General features: G+C 42.1%; 2 protein-coding genes and 1 long non-coding RNA gene across 4 annotated transcripts; 2 read left to right on the top strand and 1 right to left on the bottom strand.

Annotated features, from left to right (window-relative positions):
* The first annotated feature begins 490 nt into the window (after positions 1–490).
* On the top strand, positions 491–4,224 carry LOC125750712 (uncharacterized). Of its 2 annotated transcripts, none has more exons than XR_007400407.1 (3): positions 491–530; positions 1,522–1,811; positions 1,920–4,224. It is a non-coding gene; the product is annotated as an uncharacterized LOC125750712 (long non-coding RNA). The 2 variants fall into 2 exon arrangements; XR_007400406.1 differs by lacking the exon at positions 491–530 and adding an exon at positions 1,222–1,442.
* Positions 4,225–10,322: 6,098 nt separating this feature from the next.
* LOC125750628 (hatching enzyme 1.2-like) lies at positions 10,323–12,375 on the top strand. Its single transcript, XM_049028751.1, is given in 7 exon segments — positions 10,323–10,447; positions 10,664–10,704; positions 10,935–11,075; positions 11,353–11,470; positions 11,670–11,848; positions 12,022–12,103; positions 12,240–12,375. Coding segments are annotated over 7 exon segments (822 nt in total).
* A 7,537-nt stretch (positions 12,376–19,912) lies between these two features.
* On the bottom strand, positions 19,913–25,697 carry tgfb5 (transforming growth factor, beta 5). The gene is made up of 7 exons (XM_049028463.1): positions 24,413–25,697; positions 23,768–23,931; positions 23,210–23,342; positions 22,994–23,104; positions 22,043–22,220; positions 21,694–21,844; positions 19,913–20,825 (listed from the first exon to the last, which is right to left on the bottom strand). Exons 1-7 carry the CDS (start codon positions 24,768–24,770, stop codon positions 20,667–20,669), a joined length of 1,254 nt encoding a protein of 417 aa, XP_048884420.1. The 5' UTR covers positions 24,771–25,697; the 3' UTR covers positions 19,913–20,666.
* Between the last annotated feature and the right edge of the window lie 2,166 nt (positions 25,698–27,863).

Genomic DNA, 27,863 nt, shown 5'->3' with positions numbered 1-27,863 from the left:
TATATATTTAATCACATTAACACGTGCAGTATTTTGATACCCGGACGGGACAATACTTCAGTATGTGTGGTATCACCAACTACTTTCAATGGAAAGTAGCCTGAATGAAAAGGTGCTAAATATTGCTACATGATGCCATGAGCTAATTAGGATACTTGTGACATCACTGTGTTGTATTTGAATTCTGTCTAGCGTCAGATGGGGTCAAGCCTTTGTATCCATTTGCTTCTACTTCCCAATAAAGCGATTGTTATTTACATTTTTTAAGCTTCTGTTGTCGGCTAAGATTTGTCCAAAAAGTTGTCACTAGTCGCTTTTTCCCCAAAATAAAAAAGTCTCTAAAAGGTTCTGAAAAGTCGCTATATCGAGCTACAAAGTCGCTAAGTTGGCAACACTGAGAAAGAGCAAGGATTAGTAATAGAAACCTGTAACATTCCTTCCTGGTTCAAAGGTTATAACGTTGCACAGAATCCCAGAATTCAAAGCTAAAATTCAAACATTCAGCACTGAGTTAGTGTTTCACAGAGAAGGTGATGTTACATGCTGTATTTCATTTTTAATTTTTCTAGACAAAGGCATGCATAAGATAAAAATTTTGTAATTTCGCAGTATTTGTTTTATTTTATTGAAGGCTTATGCCTTAAGATCTTAATATTGTTAAAGTTATTAAGTGCACTTTCAGTGGTTGTCAGGAGCCATTTGCCAAATAGGTTTTAGATATTAGATAGATCATTCGCTTCAAATGAAATCATATCTCGATCCTCCTGTTAATACTAAATACCTGTCTTATTTCCATCTGTGCATCCAGTCTGTTTAAAATGCATTGAAATTAAGCTTGTATTTGCTAGCAAGTGGTATTTTATGGAAATGAATAATCTGTACATCGCAAGTTAAACCATTAACATATTTAAAAATGGGTTATTCTCACAAACTCAAGAATTTTAGTGAAATACAGTATTTTTTCAGACTTTTTAAGTATATTGAAATTTATTGTCATTTCTTGCTGATTAATGTTTTTTTTCACCATTTTCTCCAAATAGATGGCAAAATCAAAGAGCACAAAAATAGATTAAATGTTTTTAAACTTTATTGCTTGTAACCCACAATAAACTATTAATTTGTATGATAAGATGTGTACATATTTATGACTGCAAGTTTTAATGATCGTCCGATCCTGGTGTGTGCCACGCCCCCTTATTATCTACGTGTGCTTCCCTGATCTTGCCCAGCTGTGTCCGATTTATTTTCGCCCAGTCGCGTCTATTTCAGTCCATGTCTTGCCTTAGTTTTTGTCCGTCATCGATGTTAGATGTCTGTATCGTCCACCTATCCTGCCTGTAGCTTCTTTCCCCTAATAAATCCCCAGTTTTTCCCGAATTTTGCCTGCTTCCTGCCCGTTTGCCTGCCCCTTCGCATTACCCGCTAACCCCGCGATCCTGACAGTTATGTTTTTTTTAAATCAGTTCACAGCCTTAGTTTAAACCAAGTAATGTTTTTAACACGTTTTACTACTATTTGCAGGTGTTTACCACCAGGGGGCATGATGAGGAGATCCTTCCAGATACATCATCCGGAATAAGAAGAACAGAGGATGCTGGAGAAAGATGGAAATATTGGGTGTCTAGTTTGGAAAGCTTCACAGCTTCCATGAAGGAAGACAGATTGAAATAGTTCTCAGATTTGTTTACTAATTGCCATTCAGTAATTTTCCAAACTAAACCAGTGGTCCTGAGCATTCAAGGCAGGCATAGATATGGTCAGGTCAAAGTAGGAGCTAATCGATAGGCTTGTGGTGAGTCTTGAAGAACAAGGTGAGCATGTTAGGGTGGGAACAGCTTTAAAGTGTCATTTTTATGATTCATCTCTCTGGGTTTATGTAACAGATCGTGCTGGATTTGGGATTCGGTATCTATTTGCAGGCAGTAAGGTGACACAGATGACTGAGAGGCTGAGACTATCCTTCTGCACCCATGGTCATGTGAGGGAACTGGCTAAGCGGCTTTTCCAAGGCAGGAGCGATGGGACACCGCAGAGCATCCTGCGGCTTTCCAGAGGAGCTGCTTCTGTGTCAGGCTGCAGCTCAGCATACATTTACACACAGACACACAGAGGTCAGCTCTGCATTCACCCCTGCATAGGTAGCGCCCCCCCCACCTGAATACAGCCATATTCACCAGAGCACATATAAATATAAAAAATATAAACACACCTTTAAAAAGAACATTCAGCGCTAATGTGGATACGCCTGCATGAAGCTGGTAGCATTTTTTGCACTTAAAGTAAATACTTGAACCGAGTTATATGATCAAAGGCTGCAGATTTGAATCCCCAACTCAGCAGAATACTCACATTGCTGGGACCTTGAGCAAGGCCCTAACCCCCCACCCGCACATGGACAACCAGGTTTCACTCTTAACTGAAAGTGAAATCTGTGTATGTCTCAGCAGTAGGGCACGATGGGGAAGTGCACGAGGGGATAGGAGAAAAGAAATCTTCCGATATACCTGTACATGTGCAAACGAAGCATCGTTTCACTTTTGTTTCGATCCAGTCTTTAAAAAAATCAAGCTATTTGCTAACTGGAAAGATTATGGTTATTAGTCATGTTGGGGTGATGGGAAAAAATAATATATTGCAGTATGATTGATTATTTATGTTTATCTCAAGTTCACCATGTGCCATTCAATGCACATAAAAAAAACTGTTATGCATCCGGGGAATGCCGTCAGCAAACTTTAAGATGGAAAATTGTGTTTAAGTTTTTTTTTAGCCACATGCCTATGATATATTTGGGTTGTATCCAGGTGACCTAAATAGTTAAAAATAATAGACATCTGGAATTAAATAATTAAGTAACTTAGTCTGTGTACAAAATAGGTGTTATTCCTAGCATTTGATGTCATGACCTTTCAGCCACAGATGCTTATCTTACTCATCTCTACTTGATGACTTCCTAATTTCACCCAATTCCAAATAAGACAGAGGTCACTGTTTTCCACTTGTGCATTCACTGGGACCCATATAAAAATAAACGTGAAAACTGACCTGCACAAGCCCAGTTAATTCATAAACAAGATTGTCTATAATAAGTGAGCTTGCCCTTCATTCTGAATTTTCCAGGCTGAAAATTCTCCTCCCCCAGGAAAAATGGGCTTTGTAAGCTTCACCGCAACTTGACTAATAACCGAACAGCTGGAAGAGGACCAATACCCTTTCCAGGATTACAAAAGAACTTTGGATTCTTTTTGAAGATTGAAACAAAGCAGTGGATTGCAGAGTTGTCTCACACCACTGGAGACCAAGATTCCAGTTTCCACTGCATCTCCACACGTGTGGATATTTTCCCCGGGTCATTGCGGGGTTTAGGTGTGAACGTTCTGTGTGTCTCTCTTTCTGGGTTAATCCCTGGCTTGCACCCATAGCTTCTGGGATTGGCTCCAGACTCCTGCAGGCCTGCATCAGACAAACGGGTATGAAGAATGGATGGGGTGACCGGAAAATTTCACATGGCAACCCAGTCAGTGTAACTCGAATCTAACTTAAGAAGCAAACAAGTCACACAGACCCAGCCAACTGTGCCCTAAGTAATAAAAGGAAGCAGAAGCGGAACATTTGTGTCCAATTCCTCATTGAACATCAAGATACAACATAAACAGATAATACACCATGTGGCCAAAAAAGGTCACTGTTTGAATTTAAATCGTGAAGTAATTAAGAGCCAATGAATGGGTCATTATTACAGCTCAGCAATATTATGCAGCAATGAAGTGAAGTCAGCCGAGCACCGGCATCTCCGGAACGGCCAGGTTATCCCATCACTGGCTTTTCTTCCCCCGATCGCATGGGCATATTCCGGGAGGATGATGCCAAGATTCATCGGGCTCGAATTGTCAGAGTGGTTCAGGAAGCGCAAGGAATCGTTTCCACGCATGATCTGACCACCACGGAGTCTTGACCTTATCACCATTGAAAGTCTTTGAGATGTGATGAAGACCTTATGGGTTTAAGTGAACGCAAATCTGAATGAAAAACAATTGAGATGTTGTATAAGCACGTGGAAACAACGCATCCATCCTGGATCAGCGATAAAGGTTATTATAGTGTTCTGTTACTGTACCTATTAATTAGTGTGAGACCACTGCTTCACTGTTATGAATGCACAGTAAGAGAGCTGGCACTGGAATTTTATCATACCTTAAACATTTTAATGGCAAATAAGCTTTGTACTGGTTACATTTAGTAAAGTGCATCTTGAAGCACATTCTTTTCTCGATACTTTTTAGAATAGGAAAGGAACTCGTATCACAATCATGTGTATGAAAAATGGATGGATTGATGTGTAACTGCATTGCCGAATAAAGGATTCTTTGTTTATATTTGTGTGTCTGTTTGTTTGACCCTTATTACCAGTAAGCTGCTGCGACGACCAATCAGCTGACAGCTTTAAGCTCTGATTGCGTGCAAAGCAAAGCAGGCCAACTTGGAGGTGCCTGCCTGAAGTGAATACATTCCCTGTGCTCTGTAAGCCTTGCTGTGCACATAAATGCAGGTTTAGTATAGTAAGCGGTATTTAAAGGGGAGGGCTGGACAGATAGCGGCTTACAGGGAAAAGGCACCACATTTCCCACCCTAATTTCTACCTCTTTAGTGCCACCCCACCCAAACCTTGAGGGAGAGAAAAGCTGATGACAGGCCTGGAAGTCTGGAATAAACATGCAGTACCGGCCGAGTGTATGAAGCAGAGTAACCTCACGGGGGAGACAGCGTGCTGCATTAATGTGCACACACACACACACATTCTGCAGATCAAATGAACACAAGCAAAACCCAGGGATTTTATTAACCTAAAGTAAAATAAAATATTTAAAATAATATCCATTACAGAGATATGGGATTAAGTACATTAACATGAAGAAATGGTAACACATAAAACACTAATATAGATTACGGTTTTAGGTGATGATATTTCATAATCTGATGAGTCATTATGTTTTAAGTTACGGTATAACAGCTGGAGTTACGCTATCAAAATTTTTAGAGAGTAATGTGACTAAACATAGTTGATAAATTGTATTAATTATTGTGCTATTGATTTTATGGAAAAAATCATTCAAATTTTTACTGCTGTACTACCTATAGAAATTCTACATTCTATGAAAATAAATGTAAATTATACCTATAGAAGTTGTTGTATATCATGTTATAAAAGAAACGGTCATAATAGTTTGTTTCTTTGAGGTGACACTAATTTTAGAGATTTTTAAACTGCTGCATGTGCATCTATGGCAATCAGACAGGGTTTATAATTTGAAATTGCAGGCAAGCAAATATTTACATACTCAGAGGTGGAAGTGAATGCCCTCATTTGCCATACTGAGTGATGGTGTGTTTCAGGAAGGTCTCTGGCTCCCTTTTAGTTACTTGGGAGGGGGGGTTCTGCATGGCCCAGTCCCTTCCCATACAAGTGGTTTTCCAGATGAACAGCACTGAACCAAATCCTATCTCTGAAGCTGGGGAACTCTTAGAAGATTCTATGCTTTTATCTTGTGCTTGACTTGTTTGAGGTGAGACTAGGTATGGCTGTAAATAGATGGAATAGGAGATAGTCAGTGACGAGTGCTGAGCTCCGCGTGACCTTAGCTGCACAGCCCTGACTCTGCAAACAGATTATAAATGTAATAGAGGATGATTATTTATCCAGGTTCATTCCCCCTCATGGGTATTTGGAGTAATTCAGGCCAAGCTCTCCACTACATTAGCTTCCACCTGGTTCCTTCCCAGGACTCTGACTGGAAACACTTTTATTTTTTCTGCGCTTTGAGGTCCAGGTGCCTCTTATTTGAGTCACACTGGCTGCTTTAGCGGGACTCCTTGATGGTTCCTGCAGTATTTGGTTTGGCAGCCGAAGTGTCACCATAGCGGGAAGCGAGAGCGGGTTTGTACGTCGGCAAGAGAAGTGTTGATTATTGGGAGGGGTGAGGCAAGCGGCGTTTCTGGAAGGAGTATTTCGGGTTCAGGGATTAGTATTGTGAGTTTCTGAGCAGGGTGTGACAGCTCGTGTGTTTGCACTTTAGGGTGGCTGGATGGGTCCATGCGGAGGTGCTATTGGCTCACTCCACTCCTCATTTGTCCATTTGCCACGGTCCCTTTCCTCATTTGAAAATTCCCAATACATGAATGGGATATAGTGCCAAAAATGAGCATCACCAGTACACAGAGCAAAGCAAAATGTTACAAGATGTTATAATAAGTATTAAACAGAAACAACTGTAAAACAACATCCATCCTCCGGCTGCTCGACCTAATCAGGGACATCAAACGATATAAAAATGATCAATTTGTTATTGAGATTTGTCTCTTATTTGATATGCGTCTTTGTCACACGCTGTTACAAACTAAACTGCCGGCTCAGCACAGGCCCCTTTGCATCGTTTGCCATGTTTTGCCAAATGAAGGGGGGCATTTGTGAGTTTGTGTGTATCATGTATGTTAGATTTGTCTCTCACAAGGACCACTTAAAGGTATGTTTGTGGTGTCTTTTTCAAAGGTGGCCATCCAGCTCATATTTGGACTGCAAAGATATTTCTGTAGTCTATAAGCTGTGTAGCTTTTTTTCTTGAGTTTCCTGGTACTACGTGTTCCTGGATTTTTGGGTATTTGGGTGACCTCGATTAGTGTCTAGCTAGTCTGAAACAGAACTTAGTCCATTGTAGCATTTCTCAGTAAGCATCTTGAATCTGGAAAATATGCCTGTTACAGTGTTAGGTAGATTATTTTTATGCTAGCTGCCTAATTCTGCTTAACACGCATTGCTTTATGTAATTTTTCCTGTTCTGTTTCAAAGTATTATCAAAGTCAAGATGGGTTTGCGAGATGCGTACTCATACACAGTTCACACCAATTAACAAATGTGGCTGGGACAAGCTACAATTTCAGCAAAACGAGAAACTGTTTTGCAATTAGCAGGCAAAATGATAAATGGTCTAAACAGCGCTATGTAGGCGACAAGAATCATAAGTAAGCAGAGAATAATCCGTAATCGTATATTAATGAGATTGAAACGACAACAAGACAAGAAAATGCGTAAGAGGATGAAGACAAAGGATAACATTTCAATATGAGCCCTACACTACAATGTCATCTGGTTCATAGCCAAGGACAAAAAAGCAATAAAAAAATAGGATCCACTCCCCCCCAACAATGGCCAGGACAAGCCTTTGAAAGACAGACGGATGGATGAATGGATGGATGGATGGATGGATGGATGGACAAAAAGACAGGAGGCCAATACACTAGGCAGGAGTACTTGTTATCAGAAACAGAAGAAGGGCTCACAGATGTGTGCAAGATCAAAAAAATTCTTTGGAGTCAATCACAGATTTCTACTTTAGTAGTACCGTAAAATCTATACGGAACCGAAACTCAGCATACCAATTACAAAATAGGGTTAATATCATCAAATATTTGGTTCTAGTAAGAAATTTGGCTGCAGCAAATGTAATTTAGTTAATGACCCAGAGGTACACTGAGACAGTGGAGCTTTACGGTGGTCCAGTCTGGATCCTATAAAGGCATGAATGTGTTTTTCTGCATCATGGAAAGACAGTAGCTTCCTAAGCTTGGCTTATATTAATCAGATGGAAGAAATCTCAGTTAGCAACATTTTGAATGTGAGCATCACGAGACAGGATTGAGTTATCATGATACCAAGATTTCTCTGTTAAGTTTAACAGAAAACATCATCAGGGTACATTTGCTGTCCCAGGGCCTAAGAGTAACAATTTGTGTGTTTTATCTGAGTTTACTAAGAGGATTTTACTGGCCATCCTGCTCCTTAACATGCAATAAATAGTCTTCAGTCTTTGACAGCTGTGACAGCTCACCTGATCTGAGCGAAATGCATAGGTGTGTATCATCTTAATTGTATATTTTAAGAGAGAATGAAGTGACGGTATGGTGGTGCAGTGGTTAGCACTGTTGCCTCACACCTCTGGGACCCAGGTTCGAGTCTCCACCTGGGTCACATGTGTGTGGAGTTTGCATGTTCTCCCCATGTCGTCGTGGGGTTTCCTCCGGGTACTCCGGTTTCCCCCCACAGTCCAAAAACATGCTGAGGCTAATTGGACTTAGGTGTGCATGTGTGAGTGAATGGTGTGCGAGTGTGCCCTGCCCCCCATCCTGGGTTGTTCCCTGCCTCATGCCCATTGTTTCCAGGATGGACTCCAGACCCCCCGTGACCCAGTAGAATAAGCGGTTTGGAAAATGGATGGATGGATGGAAGGGAGAATGATTTGAGACAGCAGTATTCAGGGCAAAAACAGATGTATGTTCCAGAGAAATATCGTTCCGAAGGATCAAATCATATTCTGCAGAACATCGGCATATTCAGGAATGGTAGCGGTCACTTGCCATATATTATAGGAATCATAAGATATTTATGTTAAAATCCCAAACAATCACAGCTATACCAATACTGACAACCACAGCACCACTGGCAACCAAGTTTTATACTCATGTCACTGTATAAAACTGCAATAAGCACTGCAATGTACCACAGAATAATGGGAGGAGCTACATGGAAAATGTCTGGGGGACAGTTTACTGAGCGCAATCACAACCAAGTGCGGTAACGGGGATGGGGGGTGTTCATGACAAAATCCACAGGTCAATCAGAGATGCAGAAGGGCCACAGGAAATAACAGGGAGGGATTGATAACTACCATGGCAACTAAATCCAAAGCACTGGGCAGTAATCTCAAACGCCAGGGCGATGCAAAAAGTCAAAACAGGAGTAAAATACAAGAACACACAAAAGTAGAAGGTAAACCCAACTAATAATCTCACAACAACAGAAAACTGGGCAAAGTGAGTATAAATAGGCTGGAGCTAAAATTAGCAGCAGAGGAAAATACCTTGCCGTGAAGCATTCAACAGAAACATTCTTGGAGTGGAGACCAGGGAACTAGCAGGTAGTTAGATCCTGGGAAATGTAGTTCATGAATCCTGAGATGTGGAACTACAAAAAAACTCACGCTATAATCACCATGCAGGACTTCCTGCTTAGCCAGATAACTTGTCGATTTGAAGTACTACAGTGTAAAAGGCCTTCATCCTTATTCACTTTCAGTTAGCCTTGACTACCTTAAATCCAACCAGTTATATGACTAAGCAAAAAATCCTGCTTCATGATGCAAGGGCTATGGAGGTTTGTAAACAATGGCGAGAGTAAGCGATGAGGAAGAATAAGATGTAGTTTAGCCAGCACCATTAAAACAAAGATAAGGATCTCAGGATCTCAGCTTCGCGGAGATTCCTAGATACATCTCAAATATGGCAGAAACAATGCAGGAAGTAATTATCTTCAGTAATTAAGATAAGAGCTGGGTGGTGGAGATGAGTACTAAACCCACTGCGGTGACTGTGCCCTCAGACAGAAGTGCCAGTAATATCCCGTTAATTCAGCAGAGATGAGTGAAACCATGACCCAGTTCCCTCTAATATGCTGGCAGTGAAAATGGTGACGTTTAGCCAGAAGTATGACGCCAGGTTTAAATTCCAATAAGCATCCATTACGTCTTGGAGCCATTACAATTCCAGTATTTCCCTTGACAAATGAAATCTTTAAATTTCCCAAGGGCACCGGTGCCAAATGGACCTTCAAGAAGTTCTTACTCCTTTAATTCAATATAGGAAGTCATCACCTTCTCTTTGGCAAAGTGCAATTTGAAACTTTTTGTGCTGACACACGTGACATTGCCATACATCTTATGTACCACTGATTCACTATGTCTCTGTTCGACATTAACGTTTTCTGAATTATATCCATTAAAACACTGCACTATACTGTCCTCTACACCAGGTTTTTTTCTCACTTGCTCAATCCACTGCAAAGACCATCAAAGCACAAGTAAGTGCAAAGCTGTCCATGCAATCAAGTGACAATGTACACTCAAGGGCCCAGCTAAAGTCTGGCAGCTCTAGGCTAAGGTGACACAGATAAACTGAAAATGGTGGTCAGATTCATGGGACTCGTCACACCTCTTCTACATATATGCTGCGTTTATTTTCAGCTGAAGAGGGGGTTTCAGTCTCAGAAACTCAAATCGGCGGCATCAACTCATTCCATTACTGGCTCAAGTTGCAGATTAACTGGTGGTTAGCAGACACCCCACCGTTTGTTTTGGTCAGACACAGTTGACAATACCTAGTAATCTCTTAAGAGACACACCTGTGGATGACTACATAAAACCAGGACCACGGCAGCAGTCACGCATCAAAACAGCCAGAAGAAACCAACCAGGGAACCATCACACACTGACGAGATGGACCACAAACGTGTTTTCACCGTCCTGACACTGCTATTCAGTCTCTCAAAGGCATACCCTGTGACGGTAAGTCCTTAATCAATCAACAGTCGCTCAGTTTCTGCATCACTCATGTATCCGGACAGACTCACATTTGGATCTCTCTTTGAACTTTCCTTTCAGGAGGACGATGGTGAGGAAGGTGAGTTGTGATTCATCTCTTATTACCACAGGAAATGACAAACACTAATTCTCAATGTGCGAGGCTGTCTCTCTTATCATTGGTGCCCCTGTCTCACTTCCCTCAGGCTCCAATGTGAAATTCTTCTCATTTCAGGAATCCCTTGGGAAGACTCACTTAACGTGGACTTAACCAGGAGGATTCTGGAGGCAAACAACGGTTAGCCTTAATGTCGCCATTGTCGCATAGTTTCTGATAATGTACAAATAATGATTTTCTCCTTTCAATTCTTAACGACAGCTACATGCCGGACATGTAGGTACAGTGACACAATAATGATAATAATAACTATGACATATGACATGAAATGACGCTTGATCTGAAATAGAAAAACTAAAGTCAAGACTTTACTGACGTTTTCTCACTTTCGTTTTGCCCTGTTCTAAAAGCATCCAGTCAGATGCTGGTGGAAGGAGACCTGCTCATCACAAACACCAAGAACGCCATGATTTGCTATATGAACGTCTGCTTGTGGCCGAAATCTGCAAATGGACTCGTTCAAGTGCCTTACGTGATCAGCAGTGCTTTTTGTAAGTGGATGCCACGTTTTTAAAGAAAATAAAGGGCATCTCAAACGATAAGCAACTACGCTCTAGTGCGTACAGTAATGAGTTCATACGTACTGTGTCCATTAAAACCATGCAATATTGGAGAGTAAAGTTTTGTATTTGCTACTCGTTAAGCATAAGAACAATTAAACACAAGATGGTTCGGCATCTTCAGCTGTCAGACGCTGATCGGTGTTTTGAGAGCCAGTATTCATTATGCTGAAATGTGCTACCCTTCTGCTGTGCTTCTACTGTACAGCCTCCTCTGATATACAGGTGATACAATCTGCTATAAATACATTCAACTCTAAAACCTGCATTCGATTCATCCCTTGGACGTCTCAGTCAGACTACCTCAGCATCGAGAACTTGTATGGGTAAGACTGACACCCTCTCAGACTTTGGACTTAGCGCTTGAGTGATAGTTCACAGCTTTCTGGAAATCTTCATTCAAAATAACCTGCATTGCTGCTGTACATTTCTGCTAACAAGCTCAAGTTTCCTTTAATTCAGTCAGCTGTCTGTCACATAACATTCTCTGCGTCGCACTGCAGCAGTGATCTTCTCTCTTGGTAGATGTTATTCCTCTATTGGTAAAATTGGAGGCAAGCAGGTGGTCTCTCTCATGGAGAGCAGCTGCCTTATTGGTGGAATTGTTCAGCACGAGCTTAACCACGCTCTGGGTTTCTATCACGAGCACGTGAGAAGTGACCGTGACCGGCACGTCAGGATCAACTGGAAATACGTTGACCCAAGTGAGTAACATCCTATCAGGGCCACATGTCCTCCTCTGAATAACATCGTCAGATAGCAATTTCTCTTGACAACTGCAGGATAATATGAGTATGGTGAACAACATCCACTGTCCATAAGGACACAGCAAATCTCCTGAAGAACTCAGCTAATACAGTTTCCATTTGCTTCACAGATGAGACCTTCAACTTTGATAAACAAAACACCACTAATGAAATGACTGCATATGACTACGGCTCTGTCATGCATTATGCAAGGTAAGGACAAGAGTCACGATGCAACATTAGAGACACAAAGTTTATATCAAACAAAAGAGTGGAAGGTCATTTCTTCCTTTTAAAATGTGAACTTAGAATCAAAAGTGATTCCCCTACCAACTCTCCATTTGTACAGGACTGCTTTCACAATTCAGCCCGGAATGGATACTATCACTCCAATCCCAGATGAAACTGTGCAAATTGGACAGAGGAATGGACTGTCTCAGTCTGATATTCTGAGGATCAACAAGCTCTATGGCTGCTGTGAGTAGAGAACACATGTCATTCAGCTGCTTACTAGCACATTCGTCTGGAGATGTAGCTTCTCAACTCTGCCTGGGCTGGACAGCAACAAAAAACACCCATGCAAAGCACCTTATTCTTTTTGTTTAGATGTTTTCCAAATTTCACAGCTAACTTATTGTACCTTTGCTATTTGCATCTTCATCTTTTCTGACCATTTCATTCCCCAAAAAGTTAATAATACATTTAATTTCATTTTTGCAGAAAGGATACTTTACTAGGACCCCACTCCTGAAGATGAAGGATCCCATCGGCGATCATTTTATCATTTTATTAGTAGTTGATGCAAGAGTATAAATGTGTGTTACTGATTCTCGTATCTTGCTGTCATGAAACTATTAAACTGTTAGCCTCTGTGAAACTGTCCACCTTGATTTTCATTTCTGGGCCCCCACATCTCAGTGCCTTTCAGTTCTTAATAATAGTCACAGTGTATTTCAACCAAGAAGAATTACTTGAGTAGTGGAAACATAAATCAATACATTCGGTTACATTCGGTTACAGAAAGCCCATTCATTTAAAGCACAGTACAGTCATCTTATATTACAGCCATATTCCTTCTGGCATTTGCATGATTGTCATGAATCAAAAAAGAAATCTATTCTGGGAGCACATTATTTGGGAAAGACAATGAGGACTGACAGCATCCTTAACATCTTTGAACTGAAAATGTAATTTTAACATCCCAGCCTGTCTGGCTTGAAGTTGCATTTTAACCCTTCCAATTGTCCTGCCTGCATTTGCTTCTGGTCATTGGGTTTCGCATTAAATCTCCATCTTACCTTGGTGTCCGCAGTGAACTGCACTGTCCCACAGTGAAACATACTGCACCAGGTCAACAGAAGAGTCAATACTACTGCCCTGAAAATTGTAACTACTTAACACTTTCAAAAGACAAGAAAACGACTGTATGGCGATGAATGATTTTACAATACAATATACAATATCCATGCAGCTAATTTTAACATTCCAGCCTGATATCCGTTGCAGAGGTGGAGGAAATCTGCACCTGAATGCAACAGCAAGGGGCGTGGACTCAATGGACAGGAAGATCAGGTGGGCAGAATTGTGGATAGTTCAGCCACAACAGATCAAATTCCTTATCCAGTCACTCTACGATGTCCTCCCAAGCCCAGACAATCTTTTCTCCTGGGTTCTGGCAGAAACCTTTGCATGTCTGTTGTGCCAGGAAAGAGGATCTCAGGAACACTTCTTAAGTTGTTTCTGAAAAGCCCTGGGAGAGGGGCGTTATCCGCGGTGCTACAACCAGACGCTGAGGGTTATTGCAGAGGCCGTCAGTGCAGGAACCTCCCTCAGTAGGCAGCAACGACTACTGAAGCATTTTATCGATTTGTTAAGGCCGGAGAGACGCCCCAACAGCTTATGAATCCAATAAGGGGGATTCTGGCAACAACCCAGGGCTGGCAGCTGAATGTTGACCTGGGGAGTCAGCTGAAGTTCCCAGACTCCATCTCTGTGACCACGCTTAGGCCTGACATGGAGCTTGTGTCAAAATCATCAAGGCAGGTGACCCTGCTGGAACTGACTGCGCCCTGGGAAGACGGGATGGGAGAGGCATTGGAGAGAAAGAGGGCCAAGAACAAAGAACTCATACATGAATGCCGAAGTGGGGGGTGGAGGATCTGTTGCTACCCATTGAGGTCAGCTGCCGACCAGTCCTCAAGGAGCTGGACATCAGGGGATTGCACAACAGGAGAGCCATAAGGTAGATCACTTATGCCAGTGAGAAAGCTTCAAGATGGCTGTGGATCAAAAGGAGAGATCTGTGGACCATACGAGCTACCTAGACGCAAGCCATGGACTGATCACCCCGGGCTGGGTCGCCTGGGTGAAGGTGTATGATGCTGAAAGACCTGAAACACCCGAAGACCTCAGGTTACATCACTGATGATGTGTCTAGATGTGCAAATCAAAAAAGTTATTATGGGGTCAATAAGGTCATGCAGAGAACCTTTTACTACAGAGTGTCCTCTGTATTTCCATCGCCTGCTGGTATCACTCCACCAGCCTGCAGCACAGGACCCAGCTGCACAACACAGTGACATTAAAATACAAATTAAAATGTAGGATAATTTCTTGTCATAGCGGAGCAAATGCACATAAAATACGTTTATTTTTATTTTTATCGATTATTACAATAATCGGTTGCCGCACGTATTGCTTTTAAAGGTGAACGCGTACTTGCCTACCAGTTATGTCCATCCCCGAGTGAAGCGCTTTTTTTTAGCAAGATGAAGATACCAGTTAGCAATGCCAGTCAAAACACGAGGAGGGTTTTCATATAACAGCAGCAGCAGTAAAACCCAATTTAATTGACACACACAGTCACGCCAGCAGCAAGTTTACTGAGCCTTGAGTATGACCTGCATAAAGACACATAGATCCAGATTGGAATAATGTGGTGCAGGTCCTTACAGTCACAGTTTGCCCTTTCTTGTCTGTTCACACACTGCTGTTGCTCTCTGGCCTAGACTTGCAAGATCATCAGCACTTGTCTTTCTGACCAGTCCTGTTCCCTTTGCAAACAGCTGTCTAGTTGATACCTTAAACATCCCATCCATCCATCCATCCATCCATCCATCCATCCATCCATCCAACCATTTTCAAAACTGCTTATCCTACTGGGTCGCAGGGGGTCTGGAGCCTATCCCGGAAGCAATGGGTACAAGGCCAGAATGGGGGGCCCATTGCAGGGCACACTCACACACACCATTCACTTGCAGCCTGGAGGAAACCCCACGACGACATGGGGAGAACATGCAAACTCCACACACATGTGACCCAGGCGGAGACTCGAACCCGGGTGCGAGGCAACAGTGCTAACCACTGCACCACCATGCCGCCCCCACCTTAAACATTATAACAACAAATTTGTATTAGTAATGTGACAAAAACCCATAATATTCCCAATCCGCCATACCCCCCAAAAATGCGTCTGTGTGCTCGTTGGGTTAAGGTACACTGTGCTTTATTCCACAGCATGCAGCCAGTCCCAATTTTAATTAATACTTTTCTATGGCACATCCCAGTAACACACACTTATTATCTGCACAATCCAAATAAATGCATCACATGGTTCTGATCTCAGTATTACAATGTAAAACATTTTGGATAATGGCACAGGCTTCTGTTTTGATCAGATGCATTTTGATTTGCGTGCTGACCTCAAAACCAAGCCTAGGAAATAGCTCGGACACTTAGCAGAGCGTATTAATATCTTGCACAGGATAGATGATAAAGAGAGTCAGACATATATTGCTTCTAGTTTAAGGATAGATTGAAGTGTTATTTCCAGGATTCAAAAAAAAAATGGAGATGAATGGAGGAACAATTCAAATCCTGAGCGGAAGCGCAGGCAAGCAGGTAAAGCAGACGGCGCTGAAATTACTCTGCTCAGGCGGTCTAGTCAAGCAAGGGGCCGGCAAATTCCAGTTAACGACCCACTGTCGAGTGAGAAAGCTAACCAGCTACTACACAGCTGGGGCGAACAGATTTCAAAGCCTCGGGTGGGCGGTTGGTATAAATGTGAAATTGACAAATTAACAAATGAAGAAGAAAAAAAACAAAGAGAGAGGCAAGATAGAATATAATAAACAGTCTATAATAGAATAGAATAGTCTTTATTGTCATTGTACAGTGTACCACAAAATTTGCTGTGCTACTCGTGACTATGCAGAAGAAAAAAGTTAAAGATAAAAAAAAAATACTGGATGACGAATAAAGTGCAAAGTGGCAATGCCGTGCAGTAACAGCGCAATAAGTCAGCAGTAAGTGCAGAAGACTGTGGCAGAAAAGGGCATGGGGGGTAATGGGGAATAACGACCTGGACAGTACAGCAAGCAGGACTGATTATTGCCGTGGCAGGAGGGTGAAGGGGAGGTGGTCATAGGTGTGTATGTGGTCTCTGACGATGGAGATGACTTCAGTGCCGAATGCTGGATCACTGAAGCGCCACTGGACTTGCACTGGAAGATTACAGCCCTGATAACGTTTTTAATGCAGATGACACAGGGCTGTAACGGAGGGCCATTCCTGACTGAACACTTGCGTTTAACACATCAGATGTGACCAGAGCTAAAATATCAAAGGAACACATCACCCTGCTGCCAGCAAGTAACACGGATGCAAGTGCAAAATTGCACCCTCTTGTTATTGGCAAGGGTAAGTCACCATGCAGCTTTAAAAACGCGAACAGCTCTCCAGTGCCCTACGAGGCCAAAACAAACGCGAGGATGACAAGAGGCATTTGGGAAGCAAATATCCAGTTGCTATACAACTTGCTGTGGAACACAATTAAAAAACAACATGACTAACTAATGTCAAAGGTCACGGTGCGGCCTGGTGCAGTTGGAAAGAAGGTGAGGATCCACTTGCGGTTCCGAGACAGAGGGAATTAATAATAAACAGAACTGAACACAGAAGGTGAGACCACAAAATAACACCACAAGGGAGCTGAACTAGAAGCAAAGCAGGGTAACAAATGTGCAGTGACATGGGTACAGGGCAACAAGGGACAGGTAAAGTAACTAACACTAATAAACACAGAACTAAGGAACTTACAAGACCTGGAACTGAGGAAACACAGGGGAAAACTACACTAGGAAAATAAACAAGAAAACAAAGTATAAAATAAATCCAAAACAGGACATAAGTTGGGCAAATCGAGAACAAGAAGCTCAAAAGGAAACAAAACAGTAGGAAACAGAAACTCATAAGTACAAAGAAACAGATGAGGCTCATTAGCCAGCCTCAAACCCACGATGGGGGAATGCAGTGTCTGATCCACACACTCAAACCACTGGGCCATGCAGCAGTCTGTGGAGCAGGGGAAACACACAAAGGGTTAGACAGTGAAAAGGCAGGATGGCCAGCGACACCTGCTGGCCAAACACTGAAAAGACACGAAGGGCAGGGGTGGACGGCCACTGACCCTGACAGTCAGTTTTGTTCTTTCCCATCACCACCTCTCTTATCCTACCAGGGAATCACTTCAGGAAGCACTGTCCTTACTCAACTGGCAGCGCAGATACAGATGCCACTGCAATGGAACTAGCCGAAACCTCTCACTTCTGGATTCTTTGCATTTGCAGACAATACCCTGGAATAAATGCACAGACACCATGATCATCAGTTGTTTCAGATGAGCAGGCCTCGCCAAAGATGGAATGGGGCCGCAAACCGTTGCAGATAATAGTGCCACCGAGTCACCGGTGTTAGGAGCGGATACTGAGGATTTTGAACGTTACGTAGTGATTGACTCAGATTTACCTACCGAAAAGGTCGCAATTGCTGCTATCAACTTGAACAGCCGGGGCGCCATGGTGGTGCAGTGGTTAGCATGGTGGTGCAGTGGTTAGCACTGTTGCCTCACACCTCTGGGACCCGGGTTCGAGTCTCCACCTGGGTCACATGTGTGTGGAGTTTGCATGTTCTCCCCATGTCGTCGAGGGGTTTCCTCCGGGTACTCCAGTTTCCCCCCACAGTCCAAAAACACGCTGAGGCTAATTGGACTTGCTAAATTGCCCATAGGAGTGCATGTGTGAGTGAATGGTGTGTGAGTGTGCCCTGCGATGGGCTGGCCCCCCATCCTGGGTTGCTCCCTGCCTCGTGCCCATTGCTTCCGGGGTAGGCTCCGGACCCCCCGCGGTTTGGAAAATGGATGGATGGATGGATGGACTTGAACAGCCCATTGCTGCAAGATGCAGCTCCAGAGTCAAGAAATATAAAGACCTCCGTCAGCTGCAGATTGCTTTGCAAGCCTTCGTGGAGGTAAATCACCGGGAATCACATGAGCAATTCTATCACATGCGGTCGCAGGTTTTGCCATCAAGAGGCTAACATTTTAGCCAGCCCCCGTTCTCCAAACAAGGAATAAATGCTGGCCCAACTCCATTCATGGCCTTTTACCACTTTACAGCTTTACTCTGGTGACACACTGGCTCCCCATCCCTCCATCACACCTTCTTGCCTTTCTGCCATGTAAACAGCAAAGTTGTTTTCACAGGCATAGAGCTGGAATGGCATCCGTTGGAATGAATTCTCCTTTGTTAGCCTCACAAGGAGCCACTCACTCTCTCTATATCACTGGACCAGGACTGACAGCAAACACAGAGTAACACAGTCAAACGCAGAATCAAAACGTATTCCGAAAACAAACGTAAATATATATGCAGAGGATGATAGATATGTATACATCGGGAACTTGGAGAAATACTAATCTAACACTGTTCGTTAAATCGTTCTGAGTTCTGATTTTATACACTTAACGCCCATGTTGCTTTTTCGTTAAGATGCAGTCATTGGCACCTTCATTGCTTTAAAAGGACACTGACAGACGCGCTTATAAACAAACATTCCGGCAGCCACATAAATAACTGCTGCCACACAATACTGTGTGACTCAGCGACGGTCCCTTTTTCGTTGCCGCAAACCCTTAAACCCAAATGTATAAATCTGGCTTTCTGTGAGCGCTCCGTGTCTGGGAATCGCTCACATCCTGTTTACGCCGAAAATCTTCGAACTGCGACCGCACAGAGCTGGCGCTGCCGTATCATCATGCGGCGCTTTTGCATCCGCCGTGCAGTCCGGCCGGTGCGGGCGATGGGTTTAGCGTCAGGGCCGAGAAGCGTGACATCGTGTTTATATGCAGTCGGTGTGTATTCTTTTATTTAAAAAAACCCCGTAACTTTTAAAGGAAAAATATTTATGACTGTGATCTACGTATGACTTTTGTTTATATTGTTTTACAGGTTTTTGGCCAAATGTCTTCATATAAACGACTTTTATTCTGCATTTACGTGTACGTTTGTCCATGCAGCAGGTGGCGTTATCGAATTGGGTAAGACAGATGGTAAGAAGATCGAGTGAACAAATAACATCAAGTGCAGAATAAATAGACACGTCATCAACACTCGCTGAATCTCAGATCAAGTCAGATACATTAGATGCGGGTCACGTATTGCATATTGACATCTCAATAAACTAACAGATTCCACAATACAATGTGAAAGAATCCGTATGTCTACATGGTTTTTTTTAAAAAGTATACTTAAAATCCATCTGTATCAATCAGGAGTGAAATTCTGCCGAAATATGTGTTTTGAGTCTCTTCTGAGTCCTGATTGTTTCACTTTGCTTGCTCGCGCACGTCGTACTGCTCCGTATTGGCCAGGGCACACTGTCCAGTATATATTTTAACTTCTTTTATTTCCATTTCTTCGGTCACCAAACCTCAAGCCACTGAGACTGAACTTACACGACCCCGCTGTGCTTCCCTTACTCTCCGGTTGCAGTTGACTCTGTAGTAATATTATGTAACACAAATCCGGCACCTTACCACTTATTCGAGAATATAGGCAATTCTGTACATGTCAAGGTGTCATGGATGGAATGTACTTTAAACTGCTGGATACAGATTCGCTATCATCACCCCTTGTTAACAACAAAAAAAGGGCAGTTTAAACAAAGAATGATCAATGCCTGATGTTCACAAACATAAAAATAGTTTTATTTCATTTGGCTACAATATTTACATTTTCTAGCATGATATTCAGAATGATAAAATATCCCATTTTGTTAAGCTACATGCATCCAATTCACAATTGGTGCTTCCTAAAATGGCAGTATAACTTTATATAAATATATAAAGCTACCTAGAATAAGGCTTTACAAACAAAAGTATTTAATAATAACCTTGACTATGGAAAAAAAACATTCTATTTTCTAGTCGCTACAGCCACTATTAAATCTTACAGTGCATCTTATTGCTACTAAACCTGCTAATTATACAAGAATATGCTGTTGTCCTGAACCTAAACAATTTTGCACTTACAACCATGGCTTATTCGGCTAATATTTCCAGTTGTTTCGGAGGAGGAAAAAAATTCTGTCAAATCCAGAGCAGAATTACAAAAAAATTAAATTCAATCAGTTTTATATTAAGTGCCTTTCACAACAAAATAAAGCGCTTTGCTCCCCTGCCACATTATGTTGCTTATGAAGATGTTACTTTATGGATATACAAAATAATTTAACACTGGTAAAGGAATCTATGACAGATGATGTATTCCCCGTCCGTATTTTAGATGTTTATCGTACATCTGATTGGTTTCTTTGCAAGCAGAAGTCGTAAAACATGGCCACCATTTTCCTATTTGGATATGTCCCATTCCCTTACCTTGTCCGGCCGCTTTCTGCCCCCCCGATATTCAGCCACTCCTCCCCCCCCCCCCTACCCATATCAGCGGCACTTGCAGGATTTGACCACCATGTTGGAGAGCTGCTCGACGCGTGGGGTGCGGCCAACAAAGTACACGATGGTGAGGGGCTCCATGTCCTGGGGGACACAGCATGGGGACACGGAGGCCTCGGGATTCAGCTTGTTGTACAGGGGCAGGATCTGTGCCGGAGAGAAAAGGAAGCAGGCTCATCTAAAAACAGCAAGCAGCGGCCCACGAGAACCACAGCAGGAGGGACCCCAGACTGTCCAAACCACACTTATTGTTATTAAGACAACAAGAACAAGAAACAAGGTGGCATGACTCCAGTGTTCTTTCCATTTCATAACTAAAAAGCTTTAATCGTATTTATTAATTGTTTTGATCATTTGCATAAGGCCTCTGAATTAGAAAGTGGATAAGATGTACACATGTCAATGTGTCTTGTTTTGATGGACTTGCGAGAGGGTCACATGGCCCAAAAAAGCGAAGGATGCCGATGTGGGCTGTGTTTCCCAACAGCCCCCATTAGCGTCGTACATATTTGGACCCATTCAGCTGCATGGTTCCAATTATGTAAGTTGCTAACGTAGTTAGCATCTATATGCTTTTGGGAAAGGTGGCCACGACCGGTGGGTTGTTTACTGTTGCACCCAGAGAGTGCTTTGGCTAAAAACATAAATACCACCTAAATAAAACAGCATGTTGTGCTTGGAGGTTGCGGAGTTATACACTGACTCAGGCGTGGGGTGATCAAGCAAGAGCTGCACAAATAACGGGTGAGAAGTACCACTCGTACAAAGACCAAACCCCAGGGAGAAAAAGCAGGCGTCACTTGACAGACATTAAGTAAACAACTGCCAACACTCTCCCAAACAGATTAAAAGATTATGCAAAAATATTTTTTAAAAACTGCATTTTAAATGTAAAATGCCATCAATTAAACTGTGTTAAATTTAGCATCTTGGTTTTCAATACATATACATCTTATGGACCCGACATCATCTTATGACTTTGAAGATGCTCTCGGTCGGATGAGGAGACACTCACCATGCTGTAGTGATTGTCTGCGCTCCATAAGTACGGACAGTTCCCAGCACAGAAGTTGGCCTTGTAGCCTTTAGGCTCATGAATCCACTTCCAGTTTAGGTCACGGCGGAAATCAATGTACAACGACCGCAGACAGCATCCTTGGTCCATTCTGCTGACGGAGAGTCAAAACAGAGCAAATCTGTTGGCCCAGCGTTTGGGTACCATAAGAATGTCACAGCAGCACAGCTACGCATTTAACGCATGTGCAGTAGGAGGCAGTGAATTTCAGACAGCTGTTCTTTTGCCTTCCGGAAACCTTGTGGATGGTGACTATGGAAACGCCGCATGCACAGTGACATGAGGGTACCGTGAGCATGCGGGGGCGTCGGCTGCTGCCCTCCGCTTGCGGTGCTTCTTGCTGGGATCGTCCAGCCTGTCACTGGGCAGCAGGCTGAGAATCAGGTGCGGCGTCTTGGTGCTGAACTCAATTTGGCCCTTAACAGCTTCTGGCCTCTTGTGCTGCTTCATTAATTCATCATCAATACCTGCGAAGAAGATGGATCGGAATTAGCAAAAATGAGCATCCACCATTATTAAAGCTTATACCACAGCCTTGGTAAATACTATTTTCTTATTGGTCCGGAGATGTCATGTGGGTGTTGATTATTTTCATGTAAACGCACAGGTACTTCCGATAGCTGGTTCAGCAGCCTGTCGGTTGACAGTTTCTATGGTAACTTAATGGAGATAACGCTTCCAGTGAGTAGACTGATCAGACGTTCTGTCCTTATAGGGACTATATTTTTAACAGCACATTGGAACATTGTTAAATAATAATTGAATTTAATCAACTCCAACTTGGTTAGCGGTTAGCTGAATTACACCCAGTTGCTGTTGATTATTTTCGTATAACTGAACACCTCGAAGTGGTTCATCCCTTACCTACAAATCTCACACACGATAAAGCAGAATCATTTTTCTTTTAAGTCTGCCAACTGATTTGCAAGCAGAAAGCAGTAACTGATGCAGGTTAATTACATAACACTGTGTGCGACATTTATGGTGTGTGATTCTAGAACCATTATAAGTACATCAATACCGATCGGCATCATCGCTGTAACCTTCACTCTTGTCAAGGTCCCTCATTACCGTGACAGCCTGGCATTCTCATGCAATCTTCATTAATTGAAAGCAGCCTAGAAATCCCCCTTTGTCAGTCATCACAAATCCATGCGACTGTCATTCATCACCAAGACGGTCTGTCTTTGTAACTGTCAGTTATGCAGTCTGGCACAATGATCTCTGTCTCCCCCCAAACCTGCGAAACGAGCCTCCAGTTCTTCGCTTCTATTGGGCACGATGTTGTTAGTGGAGGGGACGAACGTACAACACGGACAGTGTACGCTCAGCTTCAGTCCCAGGTTTCTGTCTAAAGGGCAGAGATAGCAAGCAAAGGAACAAAAGAGTGACAAGTGAGAAAGTCCCCCAAAAGCAGTAGCGAAATAAGTGAAGTATGAGTGGCATGAACCCTAACCTTTGTTTGTTAGCCATTCCTTGACGGTGTCTGTGACGTCGACAGACAGCCACGACCCCTTGGCGCGCGGACGCACAGTGCGAGAGTCAATGTATCGCTGCGAGGGAGCTGCTGGGTCGCGAGATTTCAACAGCTTGATGAGAGAACGGGAAACATGAACACAAACCATTAACTGCTGTTCGCAAGTCTAGGTCATTTATACTCATTCGTCTTTTCTACTGCAGCCCCTGTATTGGGTCATGGTGGTCTGGATGCCTGTCCTGCTAACAACGGGCACAGGGTGGGGAATAACCCAGGAGGGGGCACCAGCCCGAACAGGGAACTTGCACCATTCACACCTACAGACAATTCGGAGGTTCCAATTGATCGTAGCATGCTTTTGCAATGTAGGCATGACAGCATGCAGAGAACAAGCAAACCCAACAACCGTAGAGTTGAGGTGGGGAATCGAGGCCTGACCTCCAGAGGTGTGAGACCTGCGGCCCATTTATACTCTGATAGATTCTCAAAGTCTAACAAGTGCATTTAAAGCAAAGGTGATGTGCAGAACTGGGGCACCTGATAGATTTCCACTCTCTGCTCCAAGCTGCGGGCCTGTGGGTTGGGGATGCGATATATTCTGAATTCTGCTTTCACCAGCGTGCTGGAGTTTCTGTCCACGCGACTAACATCAAACCTCACAACCCGGAAATACAAGCTTGGAGGTCCACCATTGATCACATCTGTAACAAGAAGGAAGGAAGCAATGAATAAATAAAAGATGTTCAACCAAAACTGAATGAGTTTGACCCTTGAACTTGCAATGAGAGGGCAAAACATATATTCGCGAATTTGAGGAAGCACTTCTTTACACAGCGTGTAGTTAGAGTATGGAATAGTCTTCCTGTTAGAGTAGCGCAAGCTAAAACCGTGAGTTCGTTTAAATCAGAGCTAGATAAGATTTTAACAACTCTGAGATATTAGTTAAGTTCTCCCCAAACGAGCTTGATGGGCCGAACGGCCTCCTCTCGTTTGAAAATTTCTTATGTACAAATACTTGAATACGTTTTAATTTTAAACTTTTATGTATTTATATTACGCATCTAATCAAGCTTATTCAACTTTCAGCACCAACAAGTGACATAATTAATGGTCAACTCCAAGTGTATAACGGTTTTAGCAGCCTACATAAAATTACAGTTTTATAGATATTTTATTACTTACTTGTGTCAATGCGAGGTGGTAACATATCGACTCGCTGGACCTCTTTGGCATAGTAGTCTTCCTCACTGCTTTCGCGTTCACAGGCAGGATCAACCTTGGCAAACTCCTTGGTGCTGTTGTACAGAAGCATGACTTCCAGAGGGACCTCCTCGGGTGGTGGGCTAACTTCACGTTCAGGGGGCTCCCGGATGCGAAGCTTGCTAAGGATCTGTCCGCGCACGGCCTCGATCCGCTTCGACTTGTAGTCGTCCAAGTCGAAAGACTGGCAGGTGGAAAAGCCTTGTGCACAGATTGCCATAGCGAGTAAAAGCAGCATTGGGTATGCAAGTAGAATCGTCCGTAGTCTGGAGGAGGTCATGGCTACCCTTTATGAGTTATTTAAAATACGGTATTTTTATACGCAATCGCTCGAATTTTTTAGAGATCCCGTTTAATTCTCGATTAAAAAGTCGGCAGACTAAACATCTATTTCTTAAATATTTTAGAATAATAAACAAATAAATGATGCACGTACCATTTCAGCAAAACTAAAAACAACATCAGATATTCGCTTCCCTGATATTTTATTCGCTAAAATACAAGGACATCGTATCGACCTTTATCCCTAATGGTGTCTTTAGTGTTACATTCCAGTATAAACTGCTGCATGGTAATACAGCATTGTTTGCAACGAAGTTTAAAAAATATCGCTTTCGTCGTTAATGCATTCCCTTTACTCCGGATATTTTTCCAGGTACACCCAAGAAATTTTGAATTAGCACAGCATCTGAATTTTCCTTACTCTTTTAAATGTTCGCAAATTCATCTCTGTTCGTTTTTCACAAAGTCTCCGACTTATATGCGATCTTCAAGTATACAAAAATAAATTGAACGAGTAATTTTATAGCGAGTTGTATGTTTTATTATTACAAGAAATATCTGCGCAAAATTGTCATAATTTTCAGCGTAAGCAGAAACAGACGACACTAATACTCAGCTTGAGAGAGGAGATCCTTTCCTTGGTGATAAAAACAAGTGCAAACTATGTCCCAAATCTTCTTGCACCCTGGATGGTTTCTTTTGTTACGATGGGAAAAGAAGGCATATCTTTATTTTGTTGTTGCCGAGGATTTATCAGAGAACTTTTCTCATTTCCAAAAGAGTAGGGTCGAGAGTAGGTGGAACAACATGTGGTTGAAAGAGTGGTGGGAGAGAAAGAGAGAGACAGAGAAACCGGGAGCGAGGGAAAGATAGGAGCCAAATATACATAAATACACGTTGGAGGAAAATAGCGCGTTTCCGTGTGTGTGTGTGTGTGCGTGCGTGTGTGTGATTGTGCGTGTGTGTGTCACCGCATGGGTACCACAGAGTCACTGTGCCTGGGTGCGTCGGTGTGTGGCATTTAGCAAAATAATAGATAAACTCCCATGTGCACATCAATACGTTTCGCAATGTAAAACCATCTTTTTATAATGTAAATGTAAAAAAAAAGACTATAGACAGAGTTGATATTAAAACACGCACTTTTGTAATAAGCCTATATAACCAAACCTCATATTATTAACAATAAGCCTACTTGAACACGCTGTCCTCAACGTAACTTCCATTGCAGTCTACAAAAAAATGAACATTTTGAATTTAAAAACAATATATATATGAAAATACATACTGACACACACACTTCTGTGTTTATTTATATAACATATACATTTACTTTGTATATCGTAATATTATACACGAAACCTTTTCATTTTCCACACCCTGTGTTCTCTATTCCTCCTTTAGGCTGGCTTTTGCCTTTCTTCAGTCTCGTTGTTAATTACAGTTCAGAACTACCGGGCCGTTAATCTTTCAAGGACAGTTTATTGCCGTTCTTTCCCTTCTGTCCCATTTTAACATTATTATGGTTACGGTTGCAAGGCTGTAATCGTAGGGAAATTAAAGTGTTGCAGTAACACTGAAAAGGAGAGGGAGGACCTGTAAAAGATTTTTTTTCTCCTAAAACTCTCAAGGGCATGACTTGTCTGTCTCTGTTGAAAGTGAAGATAATAACTGCTAAAGAAAAAAATGATCATGTCTGAACTAGAATACAACATAAAATTGTGGAAACTCGCTGCCTCGCATAACGTCTACGTGAAACTGTGGGTTCTTTGCTGACATCTAGTGCTAAAATGGAAGAATTCAATGATCAAACACATTACATCTGGCGGTGAGTTGTGGTATTGCAAAATTTTTCTCTGTTAAAAATAACTCGACTTTAAAAGCGACTGTTTTTCTTTTCTTTTTTTTCCAGGAACTTAATTTAGTCTAAATATACACACTGAGCGCCACGTCATCTCGCGCAGTTCTCTTTTAAAGCAACTTCTGGCAATAGAATGTAATTTCTCGTCTTTTCATTATAAAGGTTTATCTAATTTCCCACTGTGGAAAAACGTAAAGCATACTGGAGAGCTATTATAGATTATGCTTAGGGAAAAAAAATATTTGCATTTAACAGCCATTGTAGTTCTTCATAATAATAAACACAGTTTGAAGCTATTCTGATTCATTAGAATGTGTGTAGGCTCCAAATAAACATATTATAGGCTTATATATATTTTTAAGAAACTTGGTGATTTCATTAGGAAACAGCTCATTAAAAAAAATCACGAGTAGTGACTACTTGATACTTGGCAGTAAATGTAAATGCACGTTTATGTTATTTTTAATGCTCCCAATTCAGACTGACCTTAGGCTCGAGGACAGATTGTGCCTGCCTGCATACTGACGTCATTGTTGTAAGATTTGCGCAATCTGGTTTCCAGAAGTCGTACAATCAAATGGTCGACAGAGGGAGCAATAGTACCAGGAAAAATCAACACAATTGGCGACAAGTGATTAGATAAAAGTATATTATTTAAGTAAACAGAAGACTAATTTCAGTAATAATAAACAAGGCATGTAACAATTCACAAAGAGCAAGTGATATTACTATTATTAGAAGATATAACTGCATTCAAATTAATTTGGTGCGTTATTTTTCAGTGTAGTTTATCAAAATGATCAACACTGGTGTCATACACTGCATCATAATCAGATATTGTAAAATTTACCAGTAAATACAATAGAATAAGTAAGTACAATAGAATGTTGATACAGTAAGCCTGTCCATTTGCTGACAGCTTTTTGGCGTCTTTCTCGCGTCATACTGTAAGGTTCTTTAAACGGAATAAAAAGAGCGAGTGTGAAAGCAAGCCAAGAGCCGTCTTTTGTTCTTTTTGTCTTTTCTTCGAGGCGATCCGACGTGACGATTGGCAACAAGGTTTTTCCTCTCTTCCATAGTTTTACCTGCTCTGTTTTCTTTCTTCTATAAATGGAAATGTTTTTTTCTTATATATGTTAAAAGGAATACATCAAAATTAGTATGTATAGTTTGCACGCACAGTGTAGATCATATTTCACTGAACATGCTTCCCCTTAATGAAAACGAGAA

The sequence above is a fragment of the Brienomyrus brachyistius genome, chromosome 10 (assembly GCF_023856365.1).
Source record: "Brienomyrus brachyistius isolate T26 chromosome 10, BBRACH_0.4, whole genome shotgun sequence".
In the NCBI taxonomy this organism is placed as follows: Eukaryota; Metazoa; Chordata; class Actinopteri; order Osteoglossiformes; family Mormyridae; genus Brienomyrus; species Brienomyrus brachyistius.
This window is presented reverse-complemented; position numbering and strand designations above follow the sequence as displayed.